This window comes from Haemaphysalis longicornis, unplaced genomic scaffold (genome assembly GCF_048455015.1).
Source record: "Haemaphysalis longicornis isolate Haplotype H1 unplaced genomic scaffold, Haemaphysalis longicornis Haplotype H1 scaffold_18, whole genome shotgun sequence".
NCBI lineage: Eukaryota > Metazoa > Arthropoda > Arachnida > Ixodida > Ixodidae > Haemaphysalis > Haemaphysalis longicornis.
In genome coordinates this window covers 8604446-8620976 of record NW_027526282.1, presented here as the reverse complement: position 1 = coordinate 8620976, position 16531 = coordinate 8604446, and the positions used below count along the sequence as shown (strand labels likewise).

General features: G+C 46.1%; 1 protein-coding gene across 1 annotated transcript in view; it reads left to right on the top strand.

Annotated features, from left to right (window-relative positions):
* LOC144166559 (tudor domain-containing protein 7-like) overlaps positions 1 to 10243 on the top strand; it is a 36890-nt gene extending 26647 nt beyond the window's left edge. Inside the window, exons 8-10 of the mRNA XM_077696057.1 lie at positions 2432 to 2536; positions 6168 to 6281; positions 8506 to 10243. Of these exons, the coding sequence (XP_077552183.1) occupies positions 2432 to 2536; positions 6168 to 6281; positions 8506 to 8664 (378 nt within the window). The 3' untranslated portion in view covers positions 8665 to 10243. The remainder of the gene's footprint in view (positions 1 to 2431; positions 2537 to 6167; positions 6282 to 8505) is intronic.
* The last annotated feature ends 6288 nt before the right edge of the window (positions 10244 to 16531 follow it).

Sequence of the window (16531 nt, the reverse complement as noted above, 5' to 3'; positions counted from 1 at the left end):
GTCCCTGTGAAGTCCCTGACAATAAGGTCTATGGTTTCCCAACCTCTGCCGCAGCCTACACATGTGTCATCCTGTTGCCTGTAGATACCCGCGTATGCCAGGGTTCTCAGACACCTGGCGCATGCTTCACAGAGCAATGTACTGACTCTCGTATTGCCATAGAAACCTTCAGTCCTGATAGTTTCTCGGTCCCAAAAGTCTCCAGGGTTTTTCTCGCTTCCATTTTTTGCGCCCAATTCGTCGCCTCTGCTACCCTTACCTGCTTTTAACTGTCGTGTATACCTAGGGTTGTTCGTTTTCGGGTTTTATATTTTTTCAAATTCGGAGGGTAAAAATCGGGCGGTATTTTTCAAACTGATATTCGGGGAAAAATCGGTTTTTTTGCGAAACCATTCCTTACTTCGGGTTTTTTCGGGTTAAATATACGGTTGTACTTATCAGAACTTACACTGAGCTTATCAAAACGTATCACGGGCTTTTTAAGTATAACACGTTAAATTTGGTGTTTCAAGCTGGTAATTGGGACAGACACCAGAGTATTATAGCAAATACAGTATACTACCCGAAATTTTGTGTTTGCTTGAAAATGAATCAGTGGTGTCTGAAAATGAATGAATCAGTAAACATTGACTCTTAGAAATTATACATTTTATTCTCGAAAATCTGGTCATCGATTTTTTACACGTCCTTGTTGACATACATTATCATCTGCATGCGCAACATGTCAGTTTCCATTCGAGATCTGTCCGGTCGTTGAACATATCTCAGCTGGGAGAAAGTTCTCTCCACATCACAGCTACCATTAGCTAGGCACAACAATGTCAGTGCAGCTTTTGCAAGCCTTGGGTAGCGAGAAGTAGAGTCATGCCAATACTCGATTAGTTCGACAGCTGGGTTTGTGGGGCTCGCTTCCAGCAAATACTGGTTGAACTCGTCATTAAGGGAATCTACATTGTCGGTTACGGACATGAACAGAGGTCGGCAGTCCTCAAATGACTGCCCCAGCAGACGCTTCTGAAACGGATCAAGGACGGCTCCCAACTTCCACAAAGTTAGCTGGTTTTCCTCTTTTTCTGAGACGTTCCGTCCAAGAGTGCAGCGCCATTTTGTGGCGAGTTTCGTCACAGGAGAGAACGGCAGGAGAGAACGCAGGAGAGAACGAGAGAGCGCCAGGAGAGAACGGCAGACCGTCAAGAGAGAGAAAGTGGTTCGGGTGAAAAGGAAAGGAAGTGCACTGGGGATATTATTGAGCCCAAATGTGGGCTCACCTGCATACAACCCAGTGCGGGGGGGGGGGGGGGGGGGGAGGAGGGGATGTAAAGATTAGAGAGGAGAAAGGGGTGACAAAGGAGACAGGTAGTGGTGAGAAGAGAAGGGGAAGAGCATCAACACGAGTTAGCAGCAACTCACGATTGTGCAGATCGCTACAGGGAGGTTTATTCGGGGAGAAATCGGGTTTAACCCGATTCTCCTGAAACTTGTTCGGGGTGCAAGAATCGGGTAAAATCGGGTTTTACCCGAAAACGAACAACCCTATGTATACCCCACTCCCCCTACCGACTTTCCGTACCACTTGGTCAGCTGTGTGGCCTTCCGTCTTCACTGCATGTCCATGCTTCTAATATAAAGGTAATTAAACAGTCTCGCAGCCCATTTTTTGTCCTCCATGCCACGAAGTCACTCCTCAAACTTTATCTTTCTTGGAGCTTCCTTTGCATTGAAGGACGAACAGCTCATATCACCCTATATCGCTTCGTTCGTAGTTTTGCTGTGGGCCCCTAAGCCCAGTCTGCCTACTGCCTCTAATTTACCTCCAGGTCCACTTGGGTCTCTGGTTTCATGCACAGAACCGAATTTCAGAAAGTCAATCCTGGTACCATGACCTCCTTCCAGACTTTCCTTGCCAATTCGCATTTGTTGTGGCCCCACAGTGGTCTATGATTCATTAAAGACGCATTCCACCTTGCTTCCGTCTTAAGGAAAGTCTCACCCGCGTGCGTGTAGTCTCCGCCATCGATAAGCCATACCCCACAATGTTTATGCTCTTTTACCCATGGTATTCCTACCTGTTGCACTGGTACTGTTTTGTGCTCCGTGTTGTCGTTAAAGACCAGGACGTCTGATTCCTCTCTGCTAACGGATAGCACTGGGTGCGTTGCTTCTTCACCGCATGTATCCTAGAAGCCCTGCATACATATCCGGTTGTCCGGCTTCAACGGTATGACCGTCATCCGCTTCAATGATTAGCGCCTGCTGGTGTTGACGGCTGTAAAGGCTCGAAAAGCGCAACGGGTCTTGGACTGGGAACTCCTCCCCATACCGTTTTGCAGTATAGTACACGTTTACTATACCTCACCCGTTTTTCACACTTCTTGCTCTTCGCGCATCATGCAAACAAACGACGCCAGAAATCTTATCTTATCGTTATCAGTTCCAGGTGCGGTACGTGGACTTCGGCGACGAAGGGACGGCTTTCATGTCACAATTCCGCAGTCTGGACAGCTTCCTGGAAACCGTGTCCCGTCTTCCCTACCAGGTGCCCTTCTTTCTTTCTCGTTTACAGAGAATCTGCTATGCAACTGAAAAACAAATCCTAGCAAATAAAACAGAAGGTGGTTCACGTTTAGATTAGTCGAAAAAGGATATCAAGCGGGCTTGTTGGATTTATTGAGAGAGAGAGAGAGAGAGAGAGAGAGAGAGAGAGAGAGAGAGAGAGAGAGAGAGAGAGAGAGAGAGAGAGAGAGAGAGAGTTTGCAAGAATCGCAACACCAACGTTTCGATCAGCCTGGGAAAGGGTGAGAAAGGAAAAAAAGGCCCCATAGATATTATGGCGGAAGAAAGACTGGAAGCGAAGTAAAAAAAAAAACGTTGTGCAGTTTGTGTGAACAGTTATATGAACATCGCAGTAGAACCCTAAATCATTTTAGTGACTCCGCCCTCGTCCAGGTAATTGATTATCCTGTTTTATTTGGTTTTCTGAGAAGAATCACTAAATGCCCCTTTTCTCCCTGTTTAAGGTGTTAAACGATGTGGCTTTACTGAAAGACGTAAATGTGGCACAGAATCGAAATTTCTCTCTCTTTTGAAGTCTATGGGCAAGTCTGATTTACTTTTCAGATATAGGCGCAAAAGCACTGCGTCAACCATTTTATGTCTGACATTACGATGATCATCTACTCAGCAGTAATTCCAATCATCCTGGCCATTCCAGAATTTAAAAAGGCCCTCAACTGTTCTCTTTTTTTAGTGGCAGCAACTCGTGTTAGAAAACAGTCGTGAATCTTGTTTTCCGGTTCGCTTAAAAAATCCTCTACACTATATAAAAAAATGCCCAGATAACCTCCGTCCAGTATTAAACGATTTAACGTCAAATATTGCGAAGATTTGTGAATAATTATATTCAAAGTATTTAAAGCTAAAAAATTCGCAGCTGCTTAGAAACGGCTACGGAAAAAAAGAGAAAACGCCTGTTTCCATCTTTTGATTCTGCAGCTTGGGCTCAAGGCTGTCGATGAGCATTTTTGTTCTCAACATTTTTTCTTTTCATGTGGCGCTTTACAAAAGAATTTCATCATTCAGCACACATTTCTTGCTGTCCTATGGCAGAGAAATTTGCCTCTAAACACCATAAAGTGTGTGATCCTGCTAATATAATAGATGGGGCATGTCCACAAAGACTTGAGGCGTTAATCCGTCGAAACCGAGCGGGCGACGAACAGAGAACACGAGAGAGCGGATGAAAAGGGGGAGCTGAAGCCGAAACCCAGCCGGCAGCACTTTTTGCTGCGGTGGCGCTGCGCTCCCTATTGCTTGAGAAGCAACCAAGTCGGAGCTGTTAGCATTGGCTTCGCTCTGCCCAACGCGTACATCATGTCCCTTCTCGACGCAGCCAGATCGCTGCATGTACGTGCTATAAAATGAAGTTTGACACGATTACAGGGTCATGTTGACGGGAAGATAGGATGAAATAGAAGTGGCTGTTACGAAATGCCAATACTGGCAGGCAGCGAAATGAAAAACAGGCGCACATTGCTTCTGCTGAATTAGGCAAACATGAGATCCGGGTCGGGTACAATGCAAAGCATGGTAGGCACGGTGGGTGAGGAGCACTGCAAAGACGCTGTGTCGCAGGCTTCCAAAAACGGAGCACGAACGGCGCATCGGGAGGGGAAATAGTTAGCGAGGGATTGGAAATTGACTCTCAAGCATTCTTAAGGGGAGACGCGGGTCTTGGAATACCGAAATTTGGCCAAAAAATCGATTTTTAGAAATCACCATTTTCGGAAAGTAGAGCTATTTTTCTACCGGTTAGCAAAATATCCAGACCCAGGAGTACGTATTTGAGCCATAATATCAATTTATAGCACCGACGCCCGCTAAAATCGGCCAAGATTCGACGCGAAAATAGCATTTTTTCGACGACTCGCCCCTCGGGTTCTACATGCGCCACGGCGTCCATCTTGGTCTCATTTGAAAGCGCGTCTTTTCGTTTTCAATTCCCCGCCAGAACCACTCCGTTTCGTCCGTTGGTTGCGAGTAAAACCGGGGTAGAAAAGAGACGGATCGCGCCGCCTAATTGGTTACTGACTGCACGTGACCGCAGGGCGCAACCTCATTGGCTGGGCGCCGTGGGTCGTCTGCTCGGCACTCTCATCACAGGGCAACGGCTCATGTATTCGTCTATGCGAGGACCGGCAAAAGCCCCGCATGGCGTAAAAATAAAGTAAAGATGTCTATCGATAACCGAAAGGAAGAACAGGCATTATTAAAAGCGCCTGAAATGCGATTTTCTGCTCCTGTGACGACGACTTATCGCGAGAACGGCGCCGAGACGGAGGTAGGCTTAGCGCCCGCGCGGGCTGCCGAGACGATAGCGTAGCGATATGATTACGCCTGCGGGGGCACTAAGGTGCGTCTATCTTTCGATCAGTAGCAAATAGAAAGAAAAGAAATGATAAAGTGGAGGATGCCGCATGCCGACGTCGCAAGGGAAGTGTGTTCATTCTGTTATCAACGATGCTGCGGCGGTTCGGCCCGCACTCCGGCGCGCGCTTCCTCGTCGGCAGGTTACCATATAGATGAGCGATTTGAGAATTATAAATGTTCGCGCTGTGCACAATGTGCGTTGGTGACGTGATATACGAGTAGATTAAACCGAAAACGTGGTTATCCCACCTAGCCAAGCGCATGCACGTTACAGAACAGTGGCGGGCATTCCGTTACCAGCCCCTTCGCTGCAACTCACTTCACGCGATGCAAATCCGATTTGATTGCTTAAAATGAAGCAGTAACATAACAAAATAGCGTTTACAACTGTGGTGCACGCTCGGCACCTCGGCCCTAGTCGCCAAAGAGAGACGGCGCGATGCCAACAGCATAAAAATTGAAGCAACGTTCTGGCTTTGCTTTTGTTCAGTTTTTCTGCCAGGTGCCATCAGTAGACAGAGGATTTCATAATTTTCCCACCAACTGATTTCAGCAAACTTGGTATGCTCGTGTTGAGCGAAACGCGAGCTACATTCTAGAACCTTTCTTTTTTTCGTATGCTCAATAGATAAAACTGTCACTTGTAGTAAAACTTCAACTGCGATTTTCTCAGCTTCCCTTTTTTTGCATATGTGCCTAGCCTTACAGGGGTTTTGAGGTAGTTTTTTTCAAAGGATTTCTACAAGTGTTATACCGTTGAATTCGGGATAAAATGAACTGCATGCTGAAGCTATTTTAATTGACTCATTTTGCCTCAAATAAATGTTATGAGTAATAATTAGAGGTCATTAAGTTTTCAGAAAACTGTACTTGGAATAATTAGATTAATTCTATCCAATCAACTATCTTTACAGGAATATAAATAGCTTCAGCATGCATGGCAGGTCTTAAGCTACACATCCATACCATTTATTAAAAAAAAAATTGAATAAAAAGTTCCTTAACGGCCCGTAAGAAATTACTTAATTAGGCTCCAGTGTTTTCTTTATAACTCAAAAAATAATTTTACCACTTGAAAACTAATTACATATTTGAAATGAGGAAGACAAAACACATATGCACAGTGACTTTCATTATCACAGACCAATTAATAAAAAAGTTCATTTCAAGACCCACGTCTCCCCTTAAATGGGCCTTCCAATCATTTTTCTTTCTCACCCATTGACTTTGGTTCATTACAGGCGTTGCAGTGCCGCCTGGATCGCCTGACTGAGCAAAATGGAGTCTCTTGGTCCGAAGAGGCGTCTTCGCTGCTACACGACATAATTGGTACCACGCCGGAGCTTCTTCTCGAGGTAGGTGCATCTTGGCAAATCGCTAACGAATTACACAGATCATGCGATCACTGACAATCGCTTACCAAACGTTCATTGCGCTAAAACTCCGACATAGCAGGGTTTCGCCATGTCAGGTTTTCGTTTTGAACAAACTAATGCCGAGCTGCGGCTGGTTGGAGGAGAGGCTAGTTCATTTTATGAAAGTAAGTGAAGTGGTTTTTGACAGTGTGCGAGAACGCTCCGCCTAAAATTCGAGCCATTGTGATAACTTGGTAGTTTTTTAAAAAGTTGAACTAAAAAAAGGACGAGCAGTGTTCGCGTGCGCATTGGAAGAAAAGTGTGGCGTAATATGTTAAAAAAGAATACCATGCGTAAAATTTTGAGTCTCGTACATTGATCTTTACTTTCATCTATTGCAAAGGTATTGTAATGACCCCGGCGTTCTCATTATGGCTACAAAACAATCTTTTAGCTAGTCAATTGTGATAAAACGTATGAGCTTTCCAGCTCATGGTAACTGCGAAAGTGAATGTCAGGCAATTGACAAACCGTAGAAAACAAAATACGTAGCTCTTCCTATATTTTATATACGGTTAAAACAGCAACATCCATACTTGGCAATTGTACAAACGCGTAAACGTTTGTCTAGATGCAATATTAACCTGATTCTGTTCAACTTTAGCACATATTATGTGTCCGTTGTTACCCGCCGTCGTGGCTCAGTAGCTAAGGCGTTGTGCTGCTAAGTACGAAGACGCGGGTTCGATTCCCGGCCGTGGTGGCCGCTTTTCTGGTGGAGGCGAAAAGCAAAAATGCCCGTGTGTTCAAGATTTCGACGCACGTTAGAGATCCCCCCAGGTGGTGAGAATTAATCCGGAGCCCTCCACTACGGCACGCCTCATCTCCTGTGTAGTATTGGCGCGTTAAGTACTACAATCAATCAATGTGCACATTGTTCACGGTGTCGACGCTTCCTATCGTGCCCTCACCTGTCCCGTTTTGTTAAATTGTAACTGTCCATGTGCTCCCCTAGCAACACCACACAATATGAGAGCAGTGCATATGGCGGAAAATCCACCGCTGAATTATCGAACTACTTGAATCCCTTAAGCGCTCTCTTTAAAGGGACCCTGGAACACTTTTTCAACCTTTTCAAAATTTTAAGTGCTTGCAGAAGGTAGTCAACCAACTCATCTAGTACTTAAATTAGGGAGTCGCGAAGTACCTCAGCCAACAACTTATGCTCTATGCCCCATTAGACAACTTCGAACCTTGCTCAAAAATCTTTTCTTTTTTTCTGTGTCTTGTTGTGCTTTGACCGCCTGAATCCCGTCATTACAACGGTGCAGCGTTTATTAGCCGTCTTTCCTTCAGTTGCACCAATGAACGCATTCGATGGCCACTTTAAATAGAAAGCCACAAATACAACGCAGAAACGAAAGGCGCATCTGCCGTGACGAGTTAATCACGCCATGCTGCTCCGTTATGGCGATAAATCTATAGTGTTCATGGTACTTCAAGACGCAAACAAAGAATGAAAGCGTTTATCAAAAGTGCTGCTGACATATTTTATTTCTGAAAGCATCATTATGACACTTACAATCAATATTTTATTTCTGCACCTCTGTGTCGCGTGTGCACTCTTTTTCAAATCTGGTCACTCTTTTGATGAGCACTTAAAACTCGCCGATTCTGGTCAATCAACCTAGCCATACTTGAAGAGCGCGGCAATGATGTAGAATTTCAATTTCTCAATTCCGCCTTTAGGTCTTGCCATCCATGCGTTCATGTGAAATTGAGTAAGATCTGAAATGTGAAATATTCGAGACATCGTAAGATGCAGAAGTGGCATTGGCAGTAAAGTCGGAACCCACTATTGCCATAGGTACGCTTTTCGCGTGGCTGTCGTGTGAACCCACACCCGCCGTAACGACTGAGCCGAAGTGAGGCTCACGACGCTGTGCTGTCGGTGTCCCCGCGAGCAGCTCACATCCGTTACTTAGAACAGAATGTGCTGCTTAGAATTTTAAACCATATTGTAGCTGGTACAGGTCTATATAAACCCGCTATTACTGGAACACCACTTATAACCCATTATTACCCCATGCTGCTGAAAAAATCTTGCTGTTATTTATTAGTTCTTTCCTATTGTCAAAGAGCGCACACCCCAGTGTCCCCCAGTGCACCTTTTTTAAGGCAATAGCCACGAGTCCCTCAAACTCCCCGGTGCAATTCTTCGCAGGTCAGCAGACCGGCGGAGGGTGAGAACGTGGCCCTGATCGGACTCTTCAGGAGGGAGGACTCCGGCCCAGAGCTGTTGTCCGTAAACCGCTTACTTGTCCACAGCCTCAAGTACTTTGCGCCGGAATCGTTTGCTGCCACTGGAAAAGGCGGAGCCTAGCTTGGCCGCCAGCGGCAAGAGACGGAGCCTACAGTGCAACGTGGAAGAGCCCAAGAAGTTTCCTGTACATAATTAAGTCATTTCTTTCACAAGGCACCGCAGTCACCCGGTGTATGCAACGTCATTGCAGTTTCTTTGTGCATGTGTGTCCTGCAAGTGTTGTATGAGAACGCTGCTTCAAATGTTGACCCAGCACTTTTCACAATTTACCGCTGATCTATAGGAGTGAAAGAACTGGTGCATAGTTGTGTCAGATGACATTTTAAGCAGAGCTGGCTGCAATAAATGAGGTTTTGCGCCTTAACCAGGAACGACGCATCTTATCCCCCCTACTCCGTGCAACGTTCCTCACACATCGTCGACAGTAGTCAGTGTAAGCGGGAGAAGACAAGGGTTACTGCATGAAAATATTTTTCAACGGCTGCGTTTCTGTATATGCACGGGCAGGAAATTTAGAACTCCGGCACAAGCTGTTGAGAAAACTAACTTCGAATGAATTATGCGACCCGTGGCTGGTCTTATGGCATCCGGCTGACTTGAACCCCCCGTTGCTGCTGGACCAACCTTCTCCAAAACAAACCAAAGCAAAGACTAGTGGCATATGTTATTTCGGAATCAACCGTTAAGAATAAATCACGCCTTTGTTGGTGAATGTATAAAAGGGGGTGACCAGGCAGTTGGACGTTTGTGCTAGCGCAGTTCGACTCAGCTTAGGTCTAGATTCCCGTTTTCAGCATGTTGCCGTTCTCATCCGGCAGAAACCATGTAATCAAGATAAATACAAAGCGTTCTGACTTGCCTGTCAAGTCATATTTGGTTGAGTTTCACCATGGTTTTTGGAAAGCTTTGAGACTGTGAGTGAGTGTATAAACATGTATCTAGAGCTTCATGCGCTGATGGTTGGGTGCCCGCCAGTTGGCGTCCTCCTCGGTAGTCAGGGAAGCTCTGGTCCACGCTTGCTGCCCTTGAACTGTGAATTTTGTGATGGCTAAAGTATAAAGCCCTTCTACCTTTGAAACCTTCCCCAGCATTCAGACGTAAGAACATTGTGTTTTCTGGTTGCCTCTGTCCCAAGCAAGGATCGCGTTCAGTGCTGCATGCATTCGAAAAAGTGTAGCTAATATTTTCAAGCGCCCTGATCAACTTTTTTTAAAAGACCATTGACGTAATCGATGCCACATGTGAATAAAATCTGTGCTGCAGGTGAAGACAACTCCTGTAAACGTATGCTGCTTTTTTGCTTATTCCTGAATATCGCCACAAAGGCTGGAGTTTAGACGCATGCATGCATAATACCAACAGCTAGACATTTATTTGAAACAAGACAGCCAGAAGAGACGAAACACCTACATAATCGACTCCCCATGCCGCTGTTCTCCATGTTCAATATGTATACATTCTAGTCGTCCCCTCTGTTACACAACTACAGGAACCTAGACTTTGTCATTCGCAAGTTAGCCAGTGCCACTACTCAATGTGAAATGTCATTTCGTTAGCATCTTTCGACTCTCTCGGCAACGAATGATGCCTGTCTCTGCAATGTTTCCGGATTGTTCGAATAAATCCAATGCTGTTTTTTCTGCCACTACTGTTTTCTATTTTTCGTCTGGGAGGCTCGGCTTCCCATTAAGAGTAATCTGAGCATGACAATTACATCAGCACCAAAGCACGTGTGCGCTTGTAGAGTATATGTAGGGCTTACAAGGACGAAGATAAAAAAAAACGGCACAAAGGGAAAAGGATCATAACGATGGTGATGAGAGCCTACGGTCGCATCACGTGCCGCTTAAAATAATGAGACGAATACTTATTGCCCTCAAATACTGTGCAATTTCAAAAGCTTACAGTAATATTTTGAGCGTGGTAAATTGCTCTAAAACACGATTACGTAAGCTATGGAGGCGGAACAGCGGAGCTATAGTGAACTAGAATACTTGGGTAGTGGAAAAAAAATTCCCGCGCCTTCCCGCGAGGGGAACACGAGTAAATGCAGAGCATTGGGGCCTCAGTACTGCTTGAAGGCAGTGTTGCTTCCATCGCTTCTTCCGTGATGCTGGAGTAGCAGACACGAGTAAACGTGGGGGCGAGCGTCAACCAAGGAAGGAAGGAGCAACGCAGTGACTGAAGCACGAGCGACCGCTAGACGCTTTATATTTGCAGCGCGCGCAGTAGAGGGAGAGCAGTACGGGGGGGAGAGCACGCATGCGCAAGCAGCGCGCGCCCTTCCACGCCCCACCGCGCTGCTATCACGCACCTGTTACGCGGAGACCACGACGGAGCGAACGGGCTGACTACGACGCATGCGCGCGCCAGCTGCTGTTGAGAGAGAGGAGGGAAGGAGGAGAGGCGCACCTGCTGCGGACGCGGAGCTGTTGACACCGTCCGACGCAGGAAGAGGCGAGCCTAAGAAATGCTCTGCATTTAAAAGCGCCGCCTTCTCCCCATAGCGCTAATGACGCCGAACTTGTTAACCGCCGCGCGTGGCGCTGGTGTGCCCCGCCCGAGGAGATCCCGAGGCGGCGCCTTGCCTGGGCGCCTTGCCGCTATGCTGCTGTTTGGTGGTTCACGCTCGGTTTTGATGTTTCTTAAGCCGCTGCACATGATATTTTTGCGTGTGTAATTGCAAGAGCTGCCTAGCTTGCACTACGCTGATCTTTAAATGTTCTTTGTTTTTTTTTCTGTTTGTAATATAGAGAGGACATATGCTTGCGGCGGTCTCTTATTTCCGAAGGGCCATGGCCCATACGGTTTGAAAGGATAATGCAATAGCGTGTTGGGGGATTATACCCATAATAAATTTATGCGATTACTACAAAGATCTTATATTTGCGACTTGTTTTACCCTGCTTCTATTTGTTGAATTCCTAAGTGTTTCATAATATCTTCCGTCTGCAAGACGTGGGCAGCACTTTTAATGAACTTGTGCATTCGTAATATGGTAATTGTTAACTGTACAGTTATAAAATGATGCGCCATATGGTGCTTTTCTGAGAATTACAGTTTTGAATGTTGATCGTTTTCGCTGCCTTGATAGTTATTAAAAGCATATCGTGTGTATTGCGTGGATTAGTGCACTGAAGTAGCCCAGGCAAGGTGGGACACATTTTCTTGGGACAAAGCGGTGCTCGGCCTTCAACAATTTTTTTTTTCGTGCCGTGCTGGCCCGGGCGCATGCACGCAGTGTCTGAAGCCCGGCAGTCATGCGCCGCAAATTCGTGATTGTTGATACCATAAAGTTAGCTGATTGAATTAGGTTAAATGAAATAAAAATCGAAGCGCGAAGTGAGTGGAGCTCTGTTAAAAATATATTTCGTCGATATTCTCCAAAATTATTTTTTCTGTGTCCGGATATATATTTAGAAAGCTCGGTCCAAGTTTAAAAATTGTAAGTCGAATATACTTGGCCTATGGTTACGTTTTCCGGTTGAAAAGGCCAAATTTTTTCGGACTCACGTTTACCGTCTTTCGAACGCGGGGTGATATTTCAAAACAGTTCGACGGGCACAGATTTATTTTATTAAATTTTTCCGGGTACGGGCGGGGCTCGGGCTTATATTTAAAAATTTGTCGGGTTCGGGCCGGGCCTAGGAATTGTGGCTTGCGCAGTCCTCTAGCGTGATCAAATTAAAAAAAACGGAAATGTGCGTAAGTCGGCCTGCCTAACGCACCATGCCGTTTCCGCGGCTGACAAACGCGACAGAAACATTAGCAAACAATGATGAAACAGTATCCACACGCTAGCCTCGATCACTAAAGCACGACACACGCGGTCTGCTTGGTTGGCCAAATGGGTTGAAAAAACGAACAAATAGTACATGCGCACGGCATAGGTGCACTTTTCCCATAAGAACCTTGCTACCTTACTAATAGCATTCACAAAGCTATTGCAACGCGCATAAGCCGCACCAGGGATGAATTTACACTGCAATAGAACTGATGCCCCTCGAATACAGTCGAAACTGAACGCTGCGGGTTGCGTTATTTATTTGCTTCCGTTTTCCTTTGTTTTGTGTGTTTTCTCACACGCGCTGCGTTTGCGCGCATTACCGGGACTCGCTTGGCGTTGCTCGCGCGCTCCGGCGAGTTGACGCTTTCGTGTGGTACTGATTCGTACCTGTTCTTGCTTCAAGCGCACCGAGCTTCTATTTCGCACTTGCATTTCGACTCACATGTGGTTTCAGTTTCGGTTTTGCTTTTCCCTTCGTGTTGCTATAGTCTGCTATAGTTAAGCGCTCTACACGTTCGTTGGCATGCGTGGGTGAGCGCACACATGTGGTAATTATTTACAGTATGGAAAGCGAACAATAAACAGGTTACACAATGACATTATCTCCCCACTGTTGAGTCGGTGCACATGATCCTTATAGGAAAAGAACACCAGCTAGCCGCTTCACGTGATTTTGGTTTGGGAAATTGTAAAAGGAGCCTAGCAGGAACCCCCCTTGGTTAAATGTTCTTGGTTCTTTGATTTGTTTGTAACGTGGATGTAAATAATTAAATGTAAATAAGGTGTAATTATTTTATGTTTATCGGTGTAGAGTGTGCGAAACAGTATGCAGTTTTAAAATGATCGTGCAGTAAAATGATGCTGTATGGCTTGGTGCTTTTCTGAAAATTGCGGTCGCGAATCCTGTATTTGCATGCTTTCCGTTGACTTGACTGAAGTTTCAAGACATCTGTCATGTGTGCTTCATGGGTACAATTTGTAAAATACATCGTAAATGCTTGCGCACGCACGACGCTGTTTGCTAGGTATGCAGAACTTGATAGAAAAATCAGAAAAAAATGAAGAAAAAAAGCAGAAACATTGACCTTAAGCAGAAAGCCTTAAGCACCCCCCTCATTCCTCAGTTGACCCAACACGATAGAGAAACCATCAAACAACGAAGAAAAAAGTATCCGCACGCTAGCCTAGACTGAGCACGGCGTGCGTGGTCTGCTAGGTTGGCCAAATGTGATGAAAAAAAGGAGAAAACAGTAAATACACAACGTAGGTACCCTTCCCATAAAAAACCTTGGTACATTAATAGCATTCTCTACTATTTTGACATGAAAAAAGAACTGCAGCTCCTCGGAGACTGCCCGACGCACGCCTGCCCGCCGCTTCTTGAGGCGAAAAAAACGCTCGGGCGGGGTACGCGAACGCCACCTCGTGGGGTTGACACTAAGGGCCATATTCTGAGTCCCTCCTCCATTTCATTTGCTCCCTCTACAAGGCTGAGGGGAGGATTCCACAATGCTTATGCAGAGGGAAATCGATATCAAGGATCTTCTTCACTGGAAGCTCGAGCGGAGGAAGGACTCAGAATACCAGGGTAAGTGCCGCACTCGGAGGCGGCCGCTTTTTCCACTACCAAAGTATTCTAGTTCACTATATCCACGTGCATCACAAGCAGAACGTGGAACCTATCTATACTCGGTTACAACTCAAGAAGGGCACCACCTCAGGTAGTGTATCACTCCGCCAAAGCGCCGGACCCGTGACGTCAGTGGGCACACGTTTTGAAAGGGGTTTGCTATGAATGCGTGATATCGTCTTCCTTGTCTCACGCAGTTTGTTTGTCGTCACTGGAGTCGTTTATAAGCATATTAAGTCCACAAAATCACGGAAACGGCTCACGCCATGTTCAAAATATTCCCAGTAACGCCCTACTTGCGCCGCGCGGAGAAACATCCGGCTACGGTGATAAGGCACAGCGGCAACTTCCGGTTCAACGATCAACGAAGGTGGGCAGCTAAGGTTTTTAGGTACCTATACTTCAAAAGCGTGGACACGCAGTGGTTAAGAAAGACCAGAAGGCTAACGATGAAATACGGAAAGAACAGTGGAGAATCCAAAACAGCCAAGGTAACAAAAAAAGAGGCAAGGCAGATTGAAACGAATAAATGGAGGAAAAAAATTACGCCCACCTCCCCTAGCGGTAACCCTGGTGAGATGCGACGCTGAGGGGGGTTCAAGCGCAAGCGGAGAGCAACCATCGACCGAAAGGCCTCCGGAGAGCGGCACACCGGTTATATGCGCAGCGCGCCCGAAGGAGAGGAGACCGCGGAGAGAGTGCCGCGGCTATGACGTAACACAATCCCACACAATCCACTTTATTCTAATCCAATCCAAATCCAATCCAAGTCAAGCCAAGCCAAGCCAAGCCAAGCCAAGCCAAGACAATCCAATCCAATCCAATACCCCTCGCGAGAGAGTGTTCGCTATCGGACAGGAGAGGGGGAGAGTGGCTGCGGACAACAACGGACGCACCCAGGAAGGACAGGGCCGCCGACAAGAGATGCTCTGAGCGTCGCATCTAAAAATGGAAGCTAAAACGTCGTTAGAGGTGTACAGGGCTGAGAAATTGAACATCAGAAAGGAAAATTTCTACGATAATTCCCAGGGCAGTGCCTTGCTTTTTGAGGCTGGAGCAGGTTGCCTGCGAACTAAGAGTTTTGTGGGGAAGTATTCACAAAATGATGGGGTATGCGTGGTCTGCGGAAAAGAAACAGATACTATGCGGCACATAGTGTTAGAATGTGAGGGTATCCATCCAAATCTACATGAAGGGAATATTGGGCTTCCAGAAGGTCTAGGATTTACGGGTATCAGAGAGGAAGTTAACTTCAAAGCTGTCGAGGAGACGAAAAGAAGATTAGAATGCTGGTGGACGAAAAGCAGAGAGGGGAATATTGCCTAGGACAGTTACCACCTGTAACAGGGAAAAAAAGTATTTCGGGCCTAATAAGCTTTAGTGTCTGCCCTAAGCAGCGCTAGTATTAAACCAAGAGTGTGAAACATGGTTATATTAGTCCTTTTTGGTAAGATGACATGTCATCACCCCGCTTCAAAGGGGAAACCAATAGCAATCATCATCATCATCATCGGTGCCGTTCTTAAGTTGTCACCGACTATAGTAAAACCGGTTGTAACCGCTGCCGCTTGAATTCTTAAAATTCCGCCAGTAGCTATGATGGCGCGGGCGACAGCAGGTGATAGTGTTAACTGTTTTTTTTTGCGGTATAGATGTAGTATTTCATTTCGCAAAAGCCAAGCATCCATGAATGTTTTAGTAAAGGAACACTGCAAACACCACGTATGTATTGATTTCCTGTCCTATATTTGCGTAATTGCGTGTTCTTGTTCAACAATGTTGACAAGTATGAAACTATACACCAGACTTTGGCGTTTAGATTAGGCTGTGAGTATATAAGGCTATTGCGCAAACTTCGTTTCACTTTGGCCGAGTGGATGAATGGGGTCACAGACAGGCAGACAGACAGGCATACATACAGACAGACCAAAATTTCTGAGTTTAAGTAACCCATGAAAGACTATCGTCTTTAATAAAGTGGTTTCTCGCTCTCCCTCTCGGTTCTCCTGAGAGCGAAAGAATGCCAAGCCAGCAAGAAAGAAGTCAGCGCGTCTTTCTTGCTCGCAGAAACGTTCCTGGTACCGCACCGCCTCGTTCAGCTGTCTGTGCAGACTGCTGTTTGTGTGAATTGTTGTGCGTGTAGGCACGGACGAAGAAGAGCCGTCATAAGACCCTGCGGCGAGACGCTGCGTGAAGGAAGAACAGCAGCTGCCGCCTCGCTCGACTGTACATCTATATTTACGGCTACGTGTCTTAAGATGGAAGAAATTGGGCGCTGTGTAAATGTTTTTTGACAATTTGTATAAATACTCCCTTTGAACACAATCCATAACCTTGCTAAACAAGCAAGAGCCAGGGCGTGTCCTGCTCCTGGGGCGAATCTCGCAATCTACACGGGAAAGTGCAGTGCGGCATTTGCTGCGAAATGTACGAGCCCACGACGGATTCTTTTTATGCATCCTGGAACTTATATTTGGTCACACGCTGACTAGCGAAGAGGGCAAGGCTGA